Source organism: Tursiops truncatus, chromosome 1 (assembly GCF_011762595.2).
Source record: "Tursiops truncatus isolate mTurTru1 chromosome 1, mTurTru1.mat.Y, whole genome shotgun sequence".
Taxonomy (NCBI): Eukaryota; Metazoa; Chordata; class Mammalia; order Artiodactyla; family Delphinidae; genus Tursiops; species Tursiops truncatus.
The window spans coordinates 157,687,425-157,705,429 of NC_047034.1; the positions used below are offsets into that span (position 1 = coordinate 157,687,425).

The following is an 18,005-nucleotide window of genomic DNA, read 5'->3' on the forward strand; positions in this document are numbered from 1 at the left end:
AGTAATACTGTGGGGCAGGTATTGCTATCGTGCCCTTTATACATGTTAGGAAACTGAGGCACAAGGAGAAGTAATTGCGCCTAAAGCCTTCGAGCTGGGGATCTAGACTTGCTGACTCTAAGCCCAGAGTGATCCTTGTGCCGAGAGGGAAGAGGCCTGAGCCCCCAGAAGAGAGGAGCTCTCTAGGCCCCAGGCAGAGACGCCCTGCACACCAGCTGGAGTAGGGCTGTCCGCAGCCCTCCCTCCCCACAGGCTGCGCTGGAGGGCCTCCCGCACCTCTGCCAACTCTGCCAAGCTGTTCTCTGTCAGGACGGAGGACACTAGTTTCCCGGCCCCGGTGATACGTGGAGTGGAATGTGGCAGCCCTGAGTTCTTACCGTGATCCGAGTTGTGCCAGGCACTTTGCACACGTTAGCTTATGTTAATTGCCAGACCAGTTACAGAAAGTGAGTGGTCTCCTCCCCAGCGCTAGATAAGGAAACTGAGGGGCTAAGTGACTTGCCCAGATCCACACAGCTAGTACTGAGTGATGGACTTAGGACTGGGACGAGGAGGCAGACGCAGCTTTTGCCAAGTATCTTGGCTGCTCTTCTCCTCCTGGGCCATTCGCCCTGCGACTGCCCTGACCGCCCTTGTTCCCCGGCTCTGGCAGGTACAATGTGGGATGCACCAAACGAGTGGGCCTTTTCCACTCGGACCGGAGCAAGCTGCAGAAGGCGGGAGCCGCAACCCACAACCGCCGTCGGGCCAGCAAAGCCAGTCTGCCAACACTTACCAAGGATACCAAGAAGCAGGTGAGAGGCTGGCGGAGCCTGCAGCTCGTGCTCTCGGGTCCCCACCAACTTCCCTTCCTGACACGACCCGGGACGCCCGCCGTCCTTTTCCGCTGCTGGCATCAGTGCTGCGTCACGTTCTCATCTCTCATGATCTGTCAGGTCAAGCCGTCTCCCCGTGTCCCTTCATAGGTCCCTTCATGTAGACCCATGGGTGCTTCAACTTTCCCTCCTCCGTGACCTTGCCCCGACTTCACCCCTTTCTTCCAGTTTGCCTCCATCCTTGACTTCCGGGGCTCCCCTGCCTGAAGAGACAGGCTGTCCCAGGTAGCACCTGCCTTCCGAGGAGGGCTAGGTGAGAGGCAGCCGACACCCTTTACTTCCCCTCCTTGTTGCCTCTCTGAACATCAGAGCACTGAGTCCTTGAAGGTCTCTACCAGGAACGTGGGTGTTTGTTCATTCAGTATGTTTTAGCACTGGCTGTACGTCAGGAGCTGTTAGGCACTAAATCTCTTAAGTTGCGCTCCAGGAACTCAGAGCCTAGTATGATGCTTCAGACCTTATGTGTATTTTGCTGTTTATTGTTATTGTTTTGGCCATAAACCTCTTTAAGAATCTGATGAAAGCTACAGTCCAATATAGACACACACAAGAAAATTTACATGCTATTTCAGGTGGTTTACAGACCATCCCCCTAAACCCATAGAGCCCTGGTTAAAAACCCCACATCTAGAAGAAAGAATAGACGTAGAATCAGATCATTGCAGCATAGTGTGGTACATGCTCCAGTACTGGCACTGACTCTGCTTAGGATCAGAGAGGGGACGTGGCAAAAGATGCTTTTTGATCTCGAATTCAGATACATAGTAGCAGACCACGTAGAAAAGGGAGAATATACCTGCCTTTGCCCAGCGCTCTGTTAGAGGTGCTTTATGCCCCCATCCTGAAGAAAACCGTTTCTCTGTGCTCCCAGCCAGCAGGCACTGTACCCCTCTCGGTTGCTGCCGCACTGCAGCTAACACACAGCCAGGAAGACTCCAGCCGTTGCTCCGACAACTCAAGCTACGAGGAGCCCCTGTCACCCATCTCAGCCAGCTCATCCACCTCCCGCCGGCGACAAGGCCAGCGGGACCTGGAGCTCCCTGACGTGCACATGCGGGACCTGGTGGGCATGGGGCACCACTTCCTGCCAAGCGAGCCCACCAAATGGAATGTGGAAGATGTCTACGAATTCATCCGCTCTCTGCCAGGTAAGGTCCTTGGAAGTTCCACGCCTGCCTGGAGTAGCAAGGAAAGCAAGGGTGTGAGAGACCTCACCTGCCGCCACCAGGAGAGACCGGGCAGTTCAAGGAGAGGCTTGGGTTCAGGAACGGGGTGCGGGGTGGGGGGCAGAGATGAGTAGGAGGAGGTGCCTGCCGGTAAGAGCTCACATTCTAGCATGGAGCGCCGACTGTAATGTTCCGTGGCTGTAATCTGCCGTTATCTGTGGGCTCGGTGAGGGGCCTGTGTGAAGGTGATGACGTGACCAACCCTGTGTGTCTCCGGGATGAGTTGGGAGGCGTGTCAAGTGGGAGTGGAGGAAATCGGTCAAGGAGAACGTTAGAACGAAGAACGTTTACACTGAGTGACGGTGGACAAGCAGGCCTGTGCCGGATGGAGAGACGGCATCGGGGAGCAGCCTAAGCAGAGACACGCAAGCATGTAAAGGAGCCGGTAGCTGCACGTGACCCTGGGTGTGCAGTGCCGGTGGTCTCGAAGGTAGGATCTAGAAATGAAGCTTGAAAGACCTCCCATCTGCACGGCTGCACTCGTCGGGACCAGAGCTTCTCCACTGTTTCTTCTGCCAGTCTCACCCAGCCACTGACCAGGTCAGGCAGTGGTGACCATGAGCCCGTTCACTCAGAGACCAAAGTGGGATATAGTGGTTAAGAGCAGGCTTCGGAGTTAAACAGAACTGGGCTCAAATCCTGGCTCTGCCGCTTAACCCAGCGTATTATCTATTGCTGCATCCCCCAGATTTGTTATGGCACAGGTCATGTGGATAAGGAATTCAGGAGCGGTTTAGGCGGGCAGTTCTGCCACAGGGATTCTTAGCAGGTTGTGATGAGGATGTCGGCCAAGGCCAGCCAAGGCCATGTGAAGGGTCACCTGGGGCTGTCAGATCTGCCAGGGTGCCTCACTCACACGCTTCCCAGGGAGCGTGTGGCTGCTGGCAGGAGGCCTCGATCACTCTCCCACGGGTCTCTTCAGAACGCTCACGCTTGAGTGTTCTCGTGACGTGGCAGCCAGTTGTCCCCCCAGGGGGTGATCCAAGAGAGCAAGGTGGAAGCCACCCACCGTGCCCTTTACGATCTAGCCTCAGAAATCACATTCTGTCACTTCAACAATATCTTGCTGACCACACAGGTCACCCCATTCATTGTGAGGGACTCATGAAAGCATGAAAGGGAAGCAAGGATTATTGGGAGCTACTTGGAGGCCGGCTACTCCCATAGTTCACCCCAGTGATTCATGTTCCTCCCTCATGCAAAATACCCTCACCCCTACCCGAGGCCCCACAAGTCTCATCCCATTACAGCGGAGGTTCGAGGTCCAGGATCTCAGCATCTAACACAGGTCCAGGCACGGATGAGGCTCACTGGGTCCAGCTCCTCAGGGATGATTCCTCTCAATCTGCAGACCTGGGAACGAGGAACGGGTTATCCACTTCCCTCCACAAACCTAGGATATGGTGGGATGGGCATCGGGTAACCACGGTAGACGTGCCCATTCAGGATGCCCCGTTCAAGAAGGGAGAACACAGGAGGCTACAGGAGTCACCAGTCCATACCAGTGCATGTGTTGGCATTTCCTTGGTTAGGACTCAAAGCCCGGAGTGATTCTCTTTCGCTCTTGGTTCCACCCTGAGTCATCCTTCCTTTCCCATGAAAGGCAGCCTGTGGAGTTGTTTTCTCAGCCTGCTTCCTGCTGCTTTTATTTCACATTACCTCTGATCCTTTCCGTCCATGTGAGCAGTGTTTCTGCCAGACGATTCTCTCTTACTCTTTGTGGGCTTTTTATGAATGTTATCCAACAATGTCTTCAAGACAAGCCTTACTCCACATTAGGTTTCTTCTGAAGCCGAGGGACAGTGCCCTTAACAGTCTGAGGAGCTGGGCCGTTGAATGGAGAGGCTCTGTGAGGCACGCCCATAAAATCCTGAGAGAGCGTTTGATCCAACAGTTCTCTGAGGCGGCACCTTAGAGCTTTCTGCGGTCTTAACAAAAGATTTAAGTCACCCCCGCAGTTTTGTCTTTAGACTGTGTCTTTTTGACTGTGTCCTGGATTTGGTCTTTGCCTAGAAACCATTTCTTAATTTTAGCATCATTTGCCATCTGGAGAGGCTTAGGAGTTTCAAAATCAGCAAATCCAGGCTCCTTCCTGTTCTCGTTTTCCTCGACCTCGTCCCTCCTCGCGTTTCCCACGGCCGCGGTGGGAGGCCAGGTGGCACCTGCAGCAGTCTGCCTGAGGTCTCCTGAGCCCAAGCAACGTTCAGTAGGCGTCTCATGCCCACGGGGTTACCACCAGCAACAGTGTTGCTAAATTTTCTACTATTTCATAACAAGGATCCCTTTTCTTCCAATTTCCAGCAAGTTTCCTCACGTTCCTTTAAGCCTCTCCAGCAGTTTCCTCCAAGACCATCAGGCTTCTCACTCCCGTCTCTCAGGGAACCTTAGACCTTCACTGCCGCTCTCCTCAAAGTCCCTCCAGCTCCGGCCTGCTGCCAAGTCCAAGGCCACGCCCGCGTGGTGAAGGTGTGGTGATGGCAGCACCCATCTTCCAAGTACCCAGATCTGCATTGGTTACGTACTGCTGTGAAACAGATTACTCCAAGACTAGTGGCTTCAAACAGTAATCACTTCTTACCTCGAGAGTTCTGTGGAGCGGCTTAGCTGGGCACGGAGTTATCTTTCAAGGGCTCAGTCACGATAGCAGCCAGAGCTGCAGTTTCTGAGGGCTTGGAGCTGGAGGACCCCCTTCCAAGGTGCTGCGCTCACATGGCAACGGGGAGCTGGCTCTGGGCAAGAGGCCTCAGTTCCTCTCCAAGTGGGCTGCTCCAGAGGGCTGCTTGAGTGTCCTCACGACACGGTGGTTGGCATGTTCCAAAATAAATTATCCAGAAGACCAAGGTGAGGCTGCCGCGCCCTTTGTGATCCAGCCTGGGAAATCCCATGCTGTCACTTCCACAACCCTGTACTGATCTCCGGGGTCGGCCCAGTTCACTGGCGGGGGGTGGGGGGGTTGAACAAGGAGGTGTCGGGTCACAGGACCGCCTTAGAGTCTGGCTACCTTGGGTAAGTCACTCAGCCTCTCTCAAGCTGTAGAATAAGAACAGCAACACCTCCCTCGAGGTGTGGTCACGAGGATCAAGTGAGATGATGCATCTGAAGGCAGTGACTGCCAAGCGTGACCGCTGGTAGCTCTCATTGATACTGTCTTTGGTCATGTCCCCTCAGGCTGCCAGGAGATAGCAGAGGAATTCCGTGCCCAGGAAATCGACGGGCAAGCTCTGCTGCTGCTCAAGGAGGACCACCTGATGAGCGCCATGAACATCAAGCTGGGGCCCGCCCTCAAGATCTACGCGCGCATCAGCATGCTCAAGGACTCCTAGGGCTGGCCGGGCCCCGGGCTCTTCCTCCCGACTGAGCAGAGCCAGCGGACACTCCTGGGGGCCCTCCTCTGGCCCTCAGGGGCCTTTCTGTGGGAGGGGCGGAGAGGCGGGCGGCGCGGAAGACGGGGCTTTATGCTTGTACATATTGATAGCACTGCTTCCTCCGAAGTCCCACTGCGCTAGCCCCGCTCTCTTCCCCTCCCTCTGTCCCCCATTTTCCAGGGGGTATACGGTCAGGGCTCCCAACCTGAGTTGGGTTACTTCCAAGGGCAGCCGTCAGGCCTGCCTAGAGGCCTCGGAAGCCCTTGCCTGCCTTCCTCCACTTATTTCTCCGGGCCCAGCTAACTCTTCCCGCTGCCAGCTTCTCCCACTGCAGCCTGTTTCTGAAGCAGCCAGAAGGGTTCTCCCCCCTCACCCTCTACAGGTGGAGGGAGAGAAGCTGGGCCCAGTTTGGCCACGCCTGCTGGCACAGACGCCTTAACGCTGTGTGTGTGACTGTGTGACCGTGTGGGAGCCTGGACTGACAGGCCGAGAGCCACCCTCTGGTATCTCCAGGTGTTTTGTAGCAAACAGCCACTTAGTGCTTTGTCCTGGACTCCACTCAGCCTCAGGATGGGGAATAGCAAAGAAGGGCCGCCTCAGCACAGAGAGGCACGATCAGAAAGCGATGAAGAGTAGTGGGAGATTTTCCTTTCCAGATGGCCGAGGTGTCTCTGCAGCCCCTTCCCGCACTGTGACGTCCCCCTGACTGCCCTGCTGTGTCACAGGCGGCACTGAGGAAGCTGCTGGTGGGCTGGGCCAGGCCGCGCCTCCCCGTCTGCCCGCCCGCCCGCCCTGGGAGCCCAGCGGTGGGGCCCTGGGAACATCCAAGGGCAGAAGAGCTGGAGTGACCACCGCTGAGGTGAAGAAGGCAGCCTTCGGCCTCGGGTCCCACGCTTCTCTGCCTCTGGAACTTGCTGGCAGTGGTCTGAGCTGCCCGTGGAGGAGGCGGGGCAGGAAGGGCGAGGGCCTGCCTCTGACTTGCCCGGGCCTCTGCAGACTCCTGGGGGGAGTGGGACTCTCCCTGGGGGAAGGGTGGGTGCCCTTCTGAGCTTGTTCTATTCCCCACTCACACACTCACACCCCCAGGCAGGGTTGGAAATGAAGGACTTTTTTAACCTTTTTGTTTTTTAAAAATAAATCCATAAAATCTGTTCCTTCTGTGCCTTTCTCCCCTGGGGATGCCTTCTGTGGTCCTGAATAGCTACTTTTCATCTGTCAGGAGAGGGGTGGGTCCCTGGGTTGGGGGAGGGATGACCACCTTAACTGGATAGCATATCCTCCACGCTTCGCTGGGGCTGGGTCCTTTGAGGGTGCCCTTGGTCCCAGTCCACATGAGAAAAGCAGATCCCACCTCTGTTCTTCACATGGGTGTCCCCTGGAGTGCGAGGTCCAGGGCCCCTTCAACTCTGAGCCCCCCTACCCAGCACTGCCACCAGGGAGACACGATGCTGTTGGGCCAGGGATATCTGGCACACCTGAGGCAGAGCCCAGACCCTTCCCTCCGCCGCAGACACCTGTGGTGGCTGGCTGCAGCGCCCCATCCAGAACTGCCCTTGAGGTGGCTTTGGCTCACTCGACCCCTCAGCGCTTTCTGGATGCTGCAATAGCAAACTATTAGGAGAGTCTCTGCCTCAAGGAGGTGACGCCTAAGCCTCGAATAAAGAAGAAGGGCCTTCCAGGCGCAGACCGCTCACCGTTCACTCAGTCTGTGACATGCTGTAACGGCAGGGCCCGGGGAGATAAGCAGGGACCTTTTAAGAGCCAGTACCCATATCTGGACGAGAACTCTCTGGAAGGCCTTTTAAAATGTAGCCACTACCCGGAGGAAGAGGAGAAACAAAACTGGTTAGTGGCCGACTCAGAGGGTGGAGCCAGGACTGGAAAGTCTGGTGGTCCCGGAGGTCGGGAATGGCGACAGGACAGAGGCCAGTGCAGGACCCTGGGCCGAGGGGGAGTGGCAGGGGGCAAGGACCTCAGAACCTCGGGGAAGTCGGGGAAGGTGCCTGGTGGAGAGGGCGCCTAGGGAGCCCCCTGCGCTGCCCTCCCCTCTCCAGGCCAGGCGGGCCGGCCCACCGTGGCCCGTGCAGCTCAGCGAGTCCACGCTGGACCTCCACTTTCCCTTACTGGAGGACAATGTCGGGCCCAAACTGAGTTTGTCCTTATGTGTGTGGTGGAGAAGGGAACTAAAAGCCCTGAAAGAGGATATGGTGGATTTGCAGGGCTGACTGACACAGGTGAGTATCAGTGCCGTTTCTTCACTCGGGGTGAAAGGCCCCAGTTTGAAGGATGCCTCCTTCAACACGCGTTTGCTCCTGAGAGTTACACCTTACACAGAATTTTGCAAAACTTTTTTGATCATGACCGACAGTTTAAAAAAATTTTCCCACCCTCATGTATGTACTTGAATATATATAACTGAAACAAAACAATCACAAAACAATACCTACCCTGATGTACAATACATTCTGATATTTTCAATTCCCTTCCTGTTCATATTTTTAAAATCTCAGTCATGATCCATAAGATTGATTTCATGGCCCTCTAATAGATCATAACCTGCACTTTAAAAAAACCCTGCCTAGTGCAAGCTTTCCAGAACTTTTCCATGTAACTACCTTGTGTGGCTCTTACCCTGTCCTGGGTGACTGGTGCACGTACCTGTTTTACTGAAGAGATCAAGGGCTCCTCAAGGTGAACTGTCCAAGGTCACACTCAGGTGACCGGCGCCCTTGAGATCTGGCTGAAGGTCCGCGCAGAACAAGGTTCTCCCTGGGTGGCAAACACCACAGTCTGGCCCGAGGACCACGACACTGAAGAGGGGCACGAGGAGCCCTGGGGAGGAAGAGTCAGTACAGAATGTCTCAGCACCTCTGGCCAACCAGAGCTGGCCTTCCATCCACCCTCTTCCAGGTGATTGGCCCCAGGGGGCTCCTCTCCGGGTAGTTCATCCCTGCTTGCTCCTGTGGCTGTGGTTTCTGGCAGATGGCTTGAAACTGCTTGGCCCCAGTCACCAAGAATGGGTCATTTCTTCCCTGGCTCTGAGCTGAGAAGGTTCTTGGCAGGCTGTCCCACCAGCTTCCTGTCATGGCAAGGACTCAGGTGAGGGGGGGGACGCTGCCAGTAGCAGGGGGAAGATGAGGCGGGACAGCTGTCCCGAGAGGAGTCCAGCCTGGTGGCCAGAACAGTCAAGGAGGAGGCACCAAGGCTGGCCTGCTGAGAACCAGCTGAGCCATATAGGTCCTGGGAGAAGGTGACTGGAGGACATCGCCCAAGGGGTACAGACGGTCCAAGGAATGGGTGGTGGGGTGGGGGGAGGCTGCATCCTGGGAGATCTCGTGCCCGTGAAGAGCTCGGCGACTCCTCCTGCTGCCCTAAACTCTGAGCCCCCTCGGTGAGCAGAGAACAGACTTTGGGGCGCACCTTCCACTGCAACTGTGAGCCCTCTATTCCAACTGGGATTGACTGTCCAGGATTGCAAACTTGTTCCCACTTAGGAACTAATGACTGATCTTCAACCTCTTCCTGAAAGCAAGGAGAGTACAGGAGCAGGACATGAGGCCACCTTGTGGGACCACCTTCTGCAGGTGGAAGCGGGGTGGAGGGGAGGGGACCCTTTTGAAAATATCAGAGCAAGGAACTGGAAGGAATGGGTCAGGCAGGTGCCTCTGTGGACTAGGGGCTCCCTGGCTGGGCCATGGGAGGGGGCGGCAGGAGCCTGTTGCAGGCCTGGGTGTCAGCACCCTCCCAGGACTGACAGCTGGAGCCCACCTGGACCACTTGGGGACAACTCTGCATGGCTGCCCTAGTTGTGAGGGGCCGGCTAAGAGGGTCAGATGGCAGGGAGGGCAGAGAGAGCTCCGCTGCAGCCTTCTCCTGCCCCAGCACCTCCCATGCCGTCCCTCCGGGGGGGCAGTCTCGCTTCCAGGAGCAACTGTAAAATATCTCAATAATTTTTATATCGATTACATATTGAAATGATATTTGGGGTTACATATTGAAATGATCTATTAGGTTAAAATAAAATACTAAAAATTTCGGTTGTTTCTTTTCACTTTTTTAACATGGCTACTACTAGAAAATTTTAATTTACGTTCCTGGCTCACATTATATTTCTATTGCGCAATGCTGTTCAGATTCTTTCCTACGTTTTTATAAAACAACATAGAAACACGTCTGTAAATGCACAGGTACACAGGTAGAGGGGCTTCCCCCCTCACAGAAGCGCAGCCAGCCTCTATGTACAGTTGTTACTTCCTCTTCCACTTGATTCTTTAGGCCCTTTTCCCGAGAGCACATATAAATCTACTCATCCTTTTCAGTGGCCACGCTGCTTTCCATTGTATAGAAATGCATAATTCATTCATCCAACTCCCTAAGGACGAACAGTGGGGTTGTTTATCTCCATTTGCTTTTTCCAGCAATGCTAGGAGAGCATCCTTGGCCTGCCCACTGTGAAGTCTCCGTTTCTAGAGGTGGGAAAGTTGGGTCTGGTGTGAGTGCTTGAAATGATTTTGCAGGCTCCTCAGGCAGGGCTAAGAGAGGTGGACTTCACCTTGCAGTCACTAGAAAGGCTTAAAAACACTTGTTTTTCCTAAATGGCTAACTCTGTATTTTTCCTTCATTAAAAAAGCAATAAAAGCACATTACGGACAACTGGGGGCACAAATAAAGGGGAACAGCCCTCCCGTAACTTATTACACAGTCACTTAAGTTTTTCCTTCCAGTCTTATTCGCTCGGGCATGTTTTCATTGCTAGATTGTAACCACAGTGCCCATCAATTTTAGATCCTGCTTTCTTCATTCACGGTTCTTGTGCAAGTTTTTTCCATGTGACTGCAGACTCTTCATAAAAAGTTTATTTAGCCAGTCCCTTCGGCTGGACGCTGGGGCCTTTTTCAGTTGCATCTGAGAAGGCAGCACAATGCCTTCTCCACTGGTGCCCTCCAGCCCACGTTCAACCAAGCTCAAGTCTCCCTGTGTGAAAGAAACACACGCACCGCCATCAATCCCAGGCCCTCAGCTCCTCCAGTGACCATCCTCTCCCTTTCCTTTTACAGCCAAACTTCCGGAAAGAGCCGCTTCCACCACCACCACCCCAGCCTCCACTGCCTCCTCTGCTCACTCAGTCCCCTGCCCGTCCCCAACCGTGTCCTCGGTGGGTGCCTGGGCCCTGGCTCTCCTTCCTCTGCTCTCTCCCTCTTCCACAGCGTCCCTGCCCTCCTGCTGAATCCCAGAACTCTCTCCCAAGCCTGCCTGCCTTCTGAGCTCCAGCTTCTTACCCCCAACCGGACTATCAGCCACCATCTCCTTTCCTGGTCCCCCAGCCCTGTCCCTCTCATCAGTGACCAAGTCCTGCCCATCAACCTCCTTGACAGCCAGTCATCACCTACTCCTCCCCAACCCACTGCCAACACTCACCTGTCTTCCTGCCTCCACCTGGTCCCTGCCCCATGTCCAGGCTCAACAGTTCAGCTGGAGTATCTTCCAAGTAAAAATGTGACAGCATCACTCCCTGAAGGAAAGAGCTTTCAGGGCTCCCCACGGCCTTCAAGATGAAGTCCAAACCCCTTATCCTGGAATGTGGGCCCTGGGTTACCTGGCTCAGGCTTATCTCCAGCCTCAACTCTTATCACTTCCTATCCACACCCTATACCCCGCCCCTGCGGCAGGCCTGCAGTTCCCCGTATTTTCCAAGCACTCTCACCTCGTCACTTTTACACAGTGCTGTTTCTTTTTCATGGACCTCCCTTTCCCCTCCACTGCCTTCTTTTTTTGCATCGGCAGGCGGATTCTCAACCACTGCGCCACCAGGGAAGCCCCACTGCCTTCTTTGTGTGGATAACTTTTAGTTCTTCAGCTCCTAGCTTAAGGGTCACCTCCTCCAGGAAGCCTCCCTGACTTCTCCCCAATGGTATCTTGCCATTTGCAAGATAATGGTATCTTGTATTTACACGAATCACAGCCTTGCTGTGCTGTGTTCCATTCATCTGTTTGCAGTCTGTCATGTGACCCCATTCCCCTCCCTTCCTGGCCACCCATATCTTCCTGACCCGGCTCCCTTAAAGACAAGGTCTGTGTCTCGCTCACCTCTGAATCCTTGACCTAGCACAGTGCTTGATTCTGAGCTTGTGACCAATAAGTACAGGCTGAACGCATGAATGAGCAGAAGCTGGTGAACATCTTGATGCATAAACTTTTCCCATGCTGAAGATGATCTCCTTTGAACAGATTCCCAGAAGTTGCAGTGATTGGATTAAATGGGATGACTATTGAAAGCTTCAATTCCCACAGCTAAGTAGCTTTCCAAAAAAGCTGCAGCAATTTACATCCCACCAGCAGGTGTAAGAGTGCCTGTCTCGCTGTATTCTCCCAGTGTGGCTATTTTCATTTCTTTCTTTTTAAAAAGTGCTCATTTTATAGGCAAAACATCCCACCTAGTTCTAATCTATAAGTCTTTGATTACTGGTGAGGGTGAACAGTTTTCCATATGTTTGCCTACTAAATGCATTTCCCCTTCGAGGATTTCCCTGTTCATGTGACATGGACAGTTAAGGCAGGTGGTATTTTATGAGCTGACTCTGGGGGCTGTGTCAGGAGTGACTGGGAGCAGGGAGGTCGCTGCTGCAATGGTCCTGGTGGGGGATGAGCAGGCAGGATCACTGTGGGGGCCGGAGAAATAGGAGGGGCAGAGGGGGGCGGAGATCAAGGAGGCCAAGCCAACCACCCACTCCTGGGGACTGACAGTGGGCGAGGCAGAGGGAGGGGTCAGTGCACCCAGGTTTCACCAGCTGAACAGAAGGGGTGTCTACCCTGAGATGCACAGGCAGATACGTACACACACAACCGCAAGGTGCCCCTCTGAGCTATTTACCGGATACGCCTGCTGAGGAACGGTGAGCTGGGGTAGCAGAAAAGGCAGGGGCGGGAGGGTCTGATCAGGCAGGCTTCTTGAAAGAGACCAGAGGAGGCAGATTTTGGAAGGACTCATAGGGGCAGGGAGGGGAGCTGGGAGGCTGTGCAGAGAATCCTGAGGGCTTGTTTAGGAATACTACTACTAATGATAATCAACAATAGCTAAAGCTTACTGACCTTTTCCTGTGTGCAAGGCCTTGTTCTAATCACTTATAGGTATTAACTCAATATCCATCGCAGCTCTCTAAGGTATGTATTCTTATTATCTGCATTTCTAGACAAGGAGACTAAAGTGCAGAGGCCCAGAACCTTGCCCAAGGTCAGACAGCTAAGAAGTGGTGGCCTGGGATTCGAACCTGGGGGTCTGGCCCCAGTGGCCAGGCTTTCACCATATGGGTCCTGTCTGTCTAGAGACACCAGCACCCAGAAGGGCTGAGGAGAGTTGGAGGAGACCCCCCGAGAGGAGCTTATTAAAATTCTCAACTTGTAGGGCCCTTCTGGAAAACAAGCAACCAGGCACAAATCCCAAAGTCCACCTCCTCTGAGCCAGCAGTGGGGTCGCTGAGCTCTGCTGGAGGGACCCGGCCCTGTGACTGGAGCCGCCATAGACACGTGGTCCCTGACCACAGCCGGCCCTCCGGGCAGCCCAGCAACTCATCCCTAAGCCCCAGACGCTCTCAAATCCCAGCCACCGAGCCACAAACCTCCCTGCATCCCCTCCCAGACTCTCCCCTGTCCGAGGTCAATCCTACCCAGGCTAAGTGCCCCAACCCCTAACTTACTGTCCCCCAGGTTTGCTGCCAGGAAAAGCAAAATGTTATACATCTAAATGCTCATCACAAGGGACCTGGTCAAGTAAATGATGCCACCTCCAGTCAATGGCATATTAGGCAGCTGGAAAAAAGGGCGAGGAAGCGCTTCACGTACTGAGGTGGAACAACCTCAAGGACATAATGGTCAGCGGAAAATGCAAGGTGGAGAACAGCGTATCACTGTGCTACCATTTGTGGGAGAAAATCAGAGGAAGGGACAGAGGGAAAGGAGGGAGAATTTGCTACCATATTTATATTTGCCTGTATGTGCATAAACTATCCCCTTGCAGGGGAACTGGGTGGCCGTGGCTGGGAACAGGAAGGACTGCACTGTCTATACTCTTTTGTACCTCTGAATGTCTGTGCCAAGTGAACAGAATAATACATTCATATTAAAGCGAACAAATAAATGGAACACTGAATTACCTCATTTTTCATATATATGTGTGTGTGTGTATAAAAATATATGCAGAAATGAGTTGCTGACCCCCCCTCCCCACCCCCCAGGGCCTGGAAGAGAATCTTCTGATCCTATCTGCACTTGGCCTCTTAGGGCTGCTCCTGCACGGGCTCCCTGTAGTCAGGTACAACCCCCTTCCCCCAGCACTTGCGATGGGACCAGCAGGGCAGGGTTGAAGTGGTTCTTTCCAAGTGCCTCCTTGAGGGATGGAGAGTGGCACCTGTCATGGCCCGCACAAGCGTCCTTGCGGGCTCTCCTTCCTTGTAAGGAGCAAAGCGACAGGGCTCCTGGGCAGGCCAGCATGCCCCTCACTGATGCTCCCACCCCACAGGCACCTGGGAGTCCTCACACCCATGGGGATCTGCCCTTTGGCCAGAATGCCCCTGCTGAGAGACAACTTCACAGGTCCCCTGCATCCTTGGTAAGGAGCTGCCATCTCGCCCATTCCGAGGACACCCACACACCCTACAGAGCTCTGCCCCAGCGTTCCTGCCCTCCTCACATCCCCCACCCTGGCAGGGCTAGGCACTCTACCCAGGGGCCCCATCAGGTAACACATCTCCCCCTACTCTGCTGGATCTGGGAAGAGATTTCTAGGGGCAGGGCCTGGGTGTGACCCATCTGTGGGTCCCTAGGGCCCAGGACTGCGGAGGTGGCGGTGACCATGCAGCAAGCAGGAAGATGAATGGACCTCTCTCTCCATCCCTGCCCTGGCCAGGGCCCGGCCTGAAGTCCTGACCTGTACCTGCTGGGGGGCCCCCATTATTTGGGATGGCACCTTTGACCCAGATGTGGCCCAGCAAGAGGCTGTACAGAACCTCACCATTGGTCTGACTGTCTTTGCTGTAGGCAGGTAAGGCCCGGGGAGGGGAGCGGTGCTATCCAAGCAGGGAGTGGGAGGGGGTGTGCACGTGATGTAGGGGTGGAGCACCCCATTCTCCTGGGCTTTAGGATCCCAGGATAAAGCGAGAAGCAAAGACAACACCCCTTGTCCCAGACTCCCAGCATGAGGGCAGGACCATCCTTTCCCTTCCCCTCCTCCCCGGAGTCCACCCAGCCCAGGCAGCCAAGGGCTCAGCATCACAACCTGGAAGGAACCTGCCCAGGGCCTGGGGCTGATCACCTGGAGGGCTTGGGTTTGCGGTGAGAAAATGATGGCGTCTTTCAGGTGAGAGGAGGTGAGACCTGGGTAAACAGAGGGGATGGCCCAGCTGCAGAAGCGTCTGTGGAGGTCAGCGGCTCAGGTGCAGGCACACAGAAAGGGCGGGGCGGGGGGAGGTTCGCCAAGAAAGTCTGAAGGCGGAAGAGGGGCTGGGGAGCTGAGGGCTTTTGCGAGGGAGAGAATCTGGGCTGGATAAAGAGGGATGTGAAGAAAGGAGGATGCGGAGAGTGGTAGGGTCAGCAGACCAGAGGAGTCAGTGAGGAAGTACTGTTGGGGGTGATATCACAGGAAGTGGGCTGGAAGGACGGGGGCTCAGACAGTGGGACGGGTGAAGCCGCAACTTGGGGTGGGGGGCAGACTGATGATGACCAAGTCGAGGGAGAGGCCATGGGGGCAAGTGACTGAGGAGCGGGGAAGACAGAATCACGACAGGAGAGGAGGCCAATCGAGGAACTAAGGGGCCCCCAGGTATGGACAAGGAACCCAGAGTGGGAGGTGGAGAAGAAACCTCAGGGGGCTGACCTGCCCATCTCCCCATTATGGATGTCAGGGTGTCCAAACTGGTATTCACTTTCCAGTAGTGATGCAAATGGGACTCCTGGCTTAGAGTGGCAATCAGATCCTACAATCCTAAGGTACAGAGAGATAGAGTTCAAGGCAACTTAAGGAAGAGTTTCTAATAATGGAACAGGCTGCTTTGGGAAGGCACTGAGAGCTCTGCCTCCAGGAAAAGATATCCAAAAGCCTGGGGAAGGAATTCTGTCTTCAGAGACCCCAGACCAGCGGTCACCAACCTTTTTGGCACCAGGGACCAGCTTCATGGAAGACAATTTTTCCACGGACCAGGGGTTGGGAGAGGGGGGAGGGGATGGTTCAGGTGGTAATGCAAGCGATGGGGGCAGATGAAGCTTTGCTCACTCATCTGACGCTCACCTCCTGCTGTGAGGCCTGGTCCGCTGCCCGGGGGGTTGGGGACCTGTGCCCCAGGCAACTGCTCAGGGCTCCTCCAACTCCGTCCCTTTCACTCTAGAAGGGAGGGAAAGCCAGGAGGGCCCCTGAGAGGCTGGGGTCAAACAGGACTGCTGGCCTCTCCAGGGCCTTGGCGCTCCCACTTCTGCTCTGAATGCTGAGTAGGGTGTTCCTGCACCAGCCCTAGGGGTCAGAGTCTCTTGAGTCCAGAAATTCCAGGGTCCTGAGGTCCTGAGTTCCAAGGATCTATGAGTCCAACACCCTGGGATGCTGAGGCTTCCAAGGTCTCTGATTCCAGTTTCTCACAGTTCCACCCGGAATAGAGCAAGCGCAGGTAAAAGTACAGGCTCCAGTGCCAAGCTGGGTTCAAATCCTGGCTTTCACTTACCAGCTATGTGCATGCTTGCTTGCACAAGTTACTGAAGCTCTTTGAGATTCAGTTTCCTCACCTGAGAGATGGAGCTAATAATGGTGAGGATTAAATGAGATAATGCACGTTACTTTGAACACTATCTGCCACATGACAAATGTTCCAAAATATCAGGCATTAGTTCGATTATTTTAGAAGCCTGGGATCCCAAGGCCTGTTCACACAAAGTTTCCAGTATTCTGAACGTCCCGGTTACCTATGTAAGGAATCACCACAAACTCAGTGACTGAAAACAGTCCATTACTACCACAGCTCGTGATTTTGTGGCTCAGGAATTCTGACAGGGCTCAGTAGCAGGGGGCCCCTCCCTGCTCCCAAAAGTCCTGTGGATGACTGGCGGGCGCCTCTCTCCGTGGCTAGGCTGGTCTCCCTCACTTCGTGGCAGCATCTGAGTTCTGATACTTTTTTTTTTTAATTTACTTATTTTTATTTATTTTTGGCTGCGTTGGGTGTTCGTTGCTGCCCACAGGCTTTCTCTAGTTGCCGCGATTCGTTGCAGTGCGCAGGCTTCTCATTGCAGTGGCTTCTCTTGTTGCAGAGCACGAGCTCTAGGCGCGTGGGGTTTAGTTGCGGCGCTCGGGCTCAGTAGTTGCGGCTCGCGGGCTCTAGAGCGCAGGCTCAGTAGTCGTGGCGCACGGCCTTAGTTGCTCCGGGGCATGTGGTATCATCCCGGACCAAGGCTCGAACCTGTGTGCCCTCCATTGGCAGGCGGACTCCTAACCACTGTGCCACCAGGGAAGCCCTGAGCTCTGGGACTTCTTAAGCGAAGGGTCAGAGCTCTAAAGAGACAAAGGCTAACGAGCCGGTCCTCCCAAGGGCCAGCACAGCATCCCTTCCTCGGGACTCTATTGATCGAAGCGGTCAGGGAGAGAGCCGCCTTCAAGCGGGGAACAAAGGGCCTCTCCGGGCAGGGGTGGCAAACAATGGGTAATTATTTTTAATCCACCTCGGACGATTCCAGGGCTGGACAGTTTTGGAGTTCCAGGGATTGGGGTTGCAGGGGCACAAGTACGGACGAGTGAGGCCTCAGAAGCCAGACGTCTCCGCGGATGGCGGAGTGCGCTGAGGCCCGGCTTACTCAAGACGGCCCCGCCCCGCCCGACAGATACCTGGAGAAGTACCTGGCGCACTTCCTGAAGACGGCTGAGCAGCACTTCATGGTGGGCCAGCGCGTGGTGTACTACGTGTTCACCGAGGGCCCGGCCGCCGTGCCCCGCGTACGGCTGGGCCCGGGCCGCCGGCTGCGCTGGCAGAACGTGTCCATGTTGCGCATGCGCGCGCTGCACGCGGCGCTGGGCGGGCGGCTGGGCCCCGAGGCGCGTTGCTTGCGCTGCGCGGACGTGGACCAGCACTTCAGCGGGACTTTCGGGTCCGAGGCACTGGCCGAGTCGGTGGCGCAGCTGCTCGTCTGACACTACCGTTGGCGGAGGCGGCTGCTGCCCTTCGAGCGGGACGCGCGCTCGGCCGCCGCGCTGGGCCCGAGCGAGGGCGACTTCTGCTACCACGCGGCCGTGTTCGGGGGCAGCGTGGCGGCTCTGCGGCAGCTGACGGCCTACTGCGTGCGGGGCCTGCGACGGGACCGCGCGCGCGCGGCCTGGAGGCGCGCTGGCACGACGAGAGCCACCTCAACAAGTCCTTCTGGCTGCACAAGCCCGCCAAGCTGCTGTCGCCTGAGTTCTGCTGGAGCTCCGACGTCGGCCACCGGGCCGAGATTCGCCGCCCCCAACTGCTCTGGGCGCCCAAGGAGTACGCCCTGCTGCGCGGCTAGAGACGCCCTCGGCCTGGAGGCCCGAA

The 18,005-nt window shown here is 55.4% G+C and overlaps 2 protein-coding genes across 6 annotated transcripts in view; both read left to right on the top strand.

Annotated features, from left to right (window-relative positions):
* Positions 1-6,617, top strand: part of PHC2 (polyhomeotic homolog 2) — a 102,426-nt gene extending 95,809 nt beyond the window's left edge. For all 5 annotated transcript variants that reach the window (XM_073792390.1, XM_019938164.3, XM_073792398.1 and 2 more), the window contains 3 exons: positions 653-794; positions 1,747-2,023; positions 5,270-6,617. In XM_073792390.1, the coding sequence (XP_073648491.1) occupies positions 653-794; positions 1,747-2,023; positions 5,270-5,424 (574 nt within the window). In that variant the 3' untranslated portion in view covers positions 5,425-6,617. The remainder of the gene's footprint in view (positions 1-652; positions 795-1,746; positions 2,024-5,269) is intronic.
* A 6,714-nt stretch (positions 6,618-13,331) lies between these two features.
* Positions 13,332-18,005, top strand: A3GALT2 (alpha 1,3-galactosyltransferase 2). Its single transcript, XM_033837814.2, is given in 7 exon segments — positions 13,332-13,384; positions 13,698-13,714; positions 13,717-13,774; positions 13,982-14,071; positions 14,369-14,503; positions 17,317-17,791; positions 17,794-18,005. Coding segments are annotated over 7 exon segments (1,014 nt in total). The 3' UTR covers positions 17,980-18,005.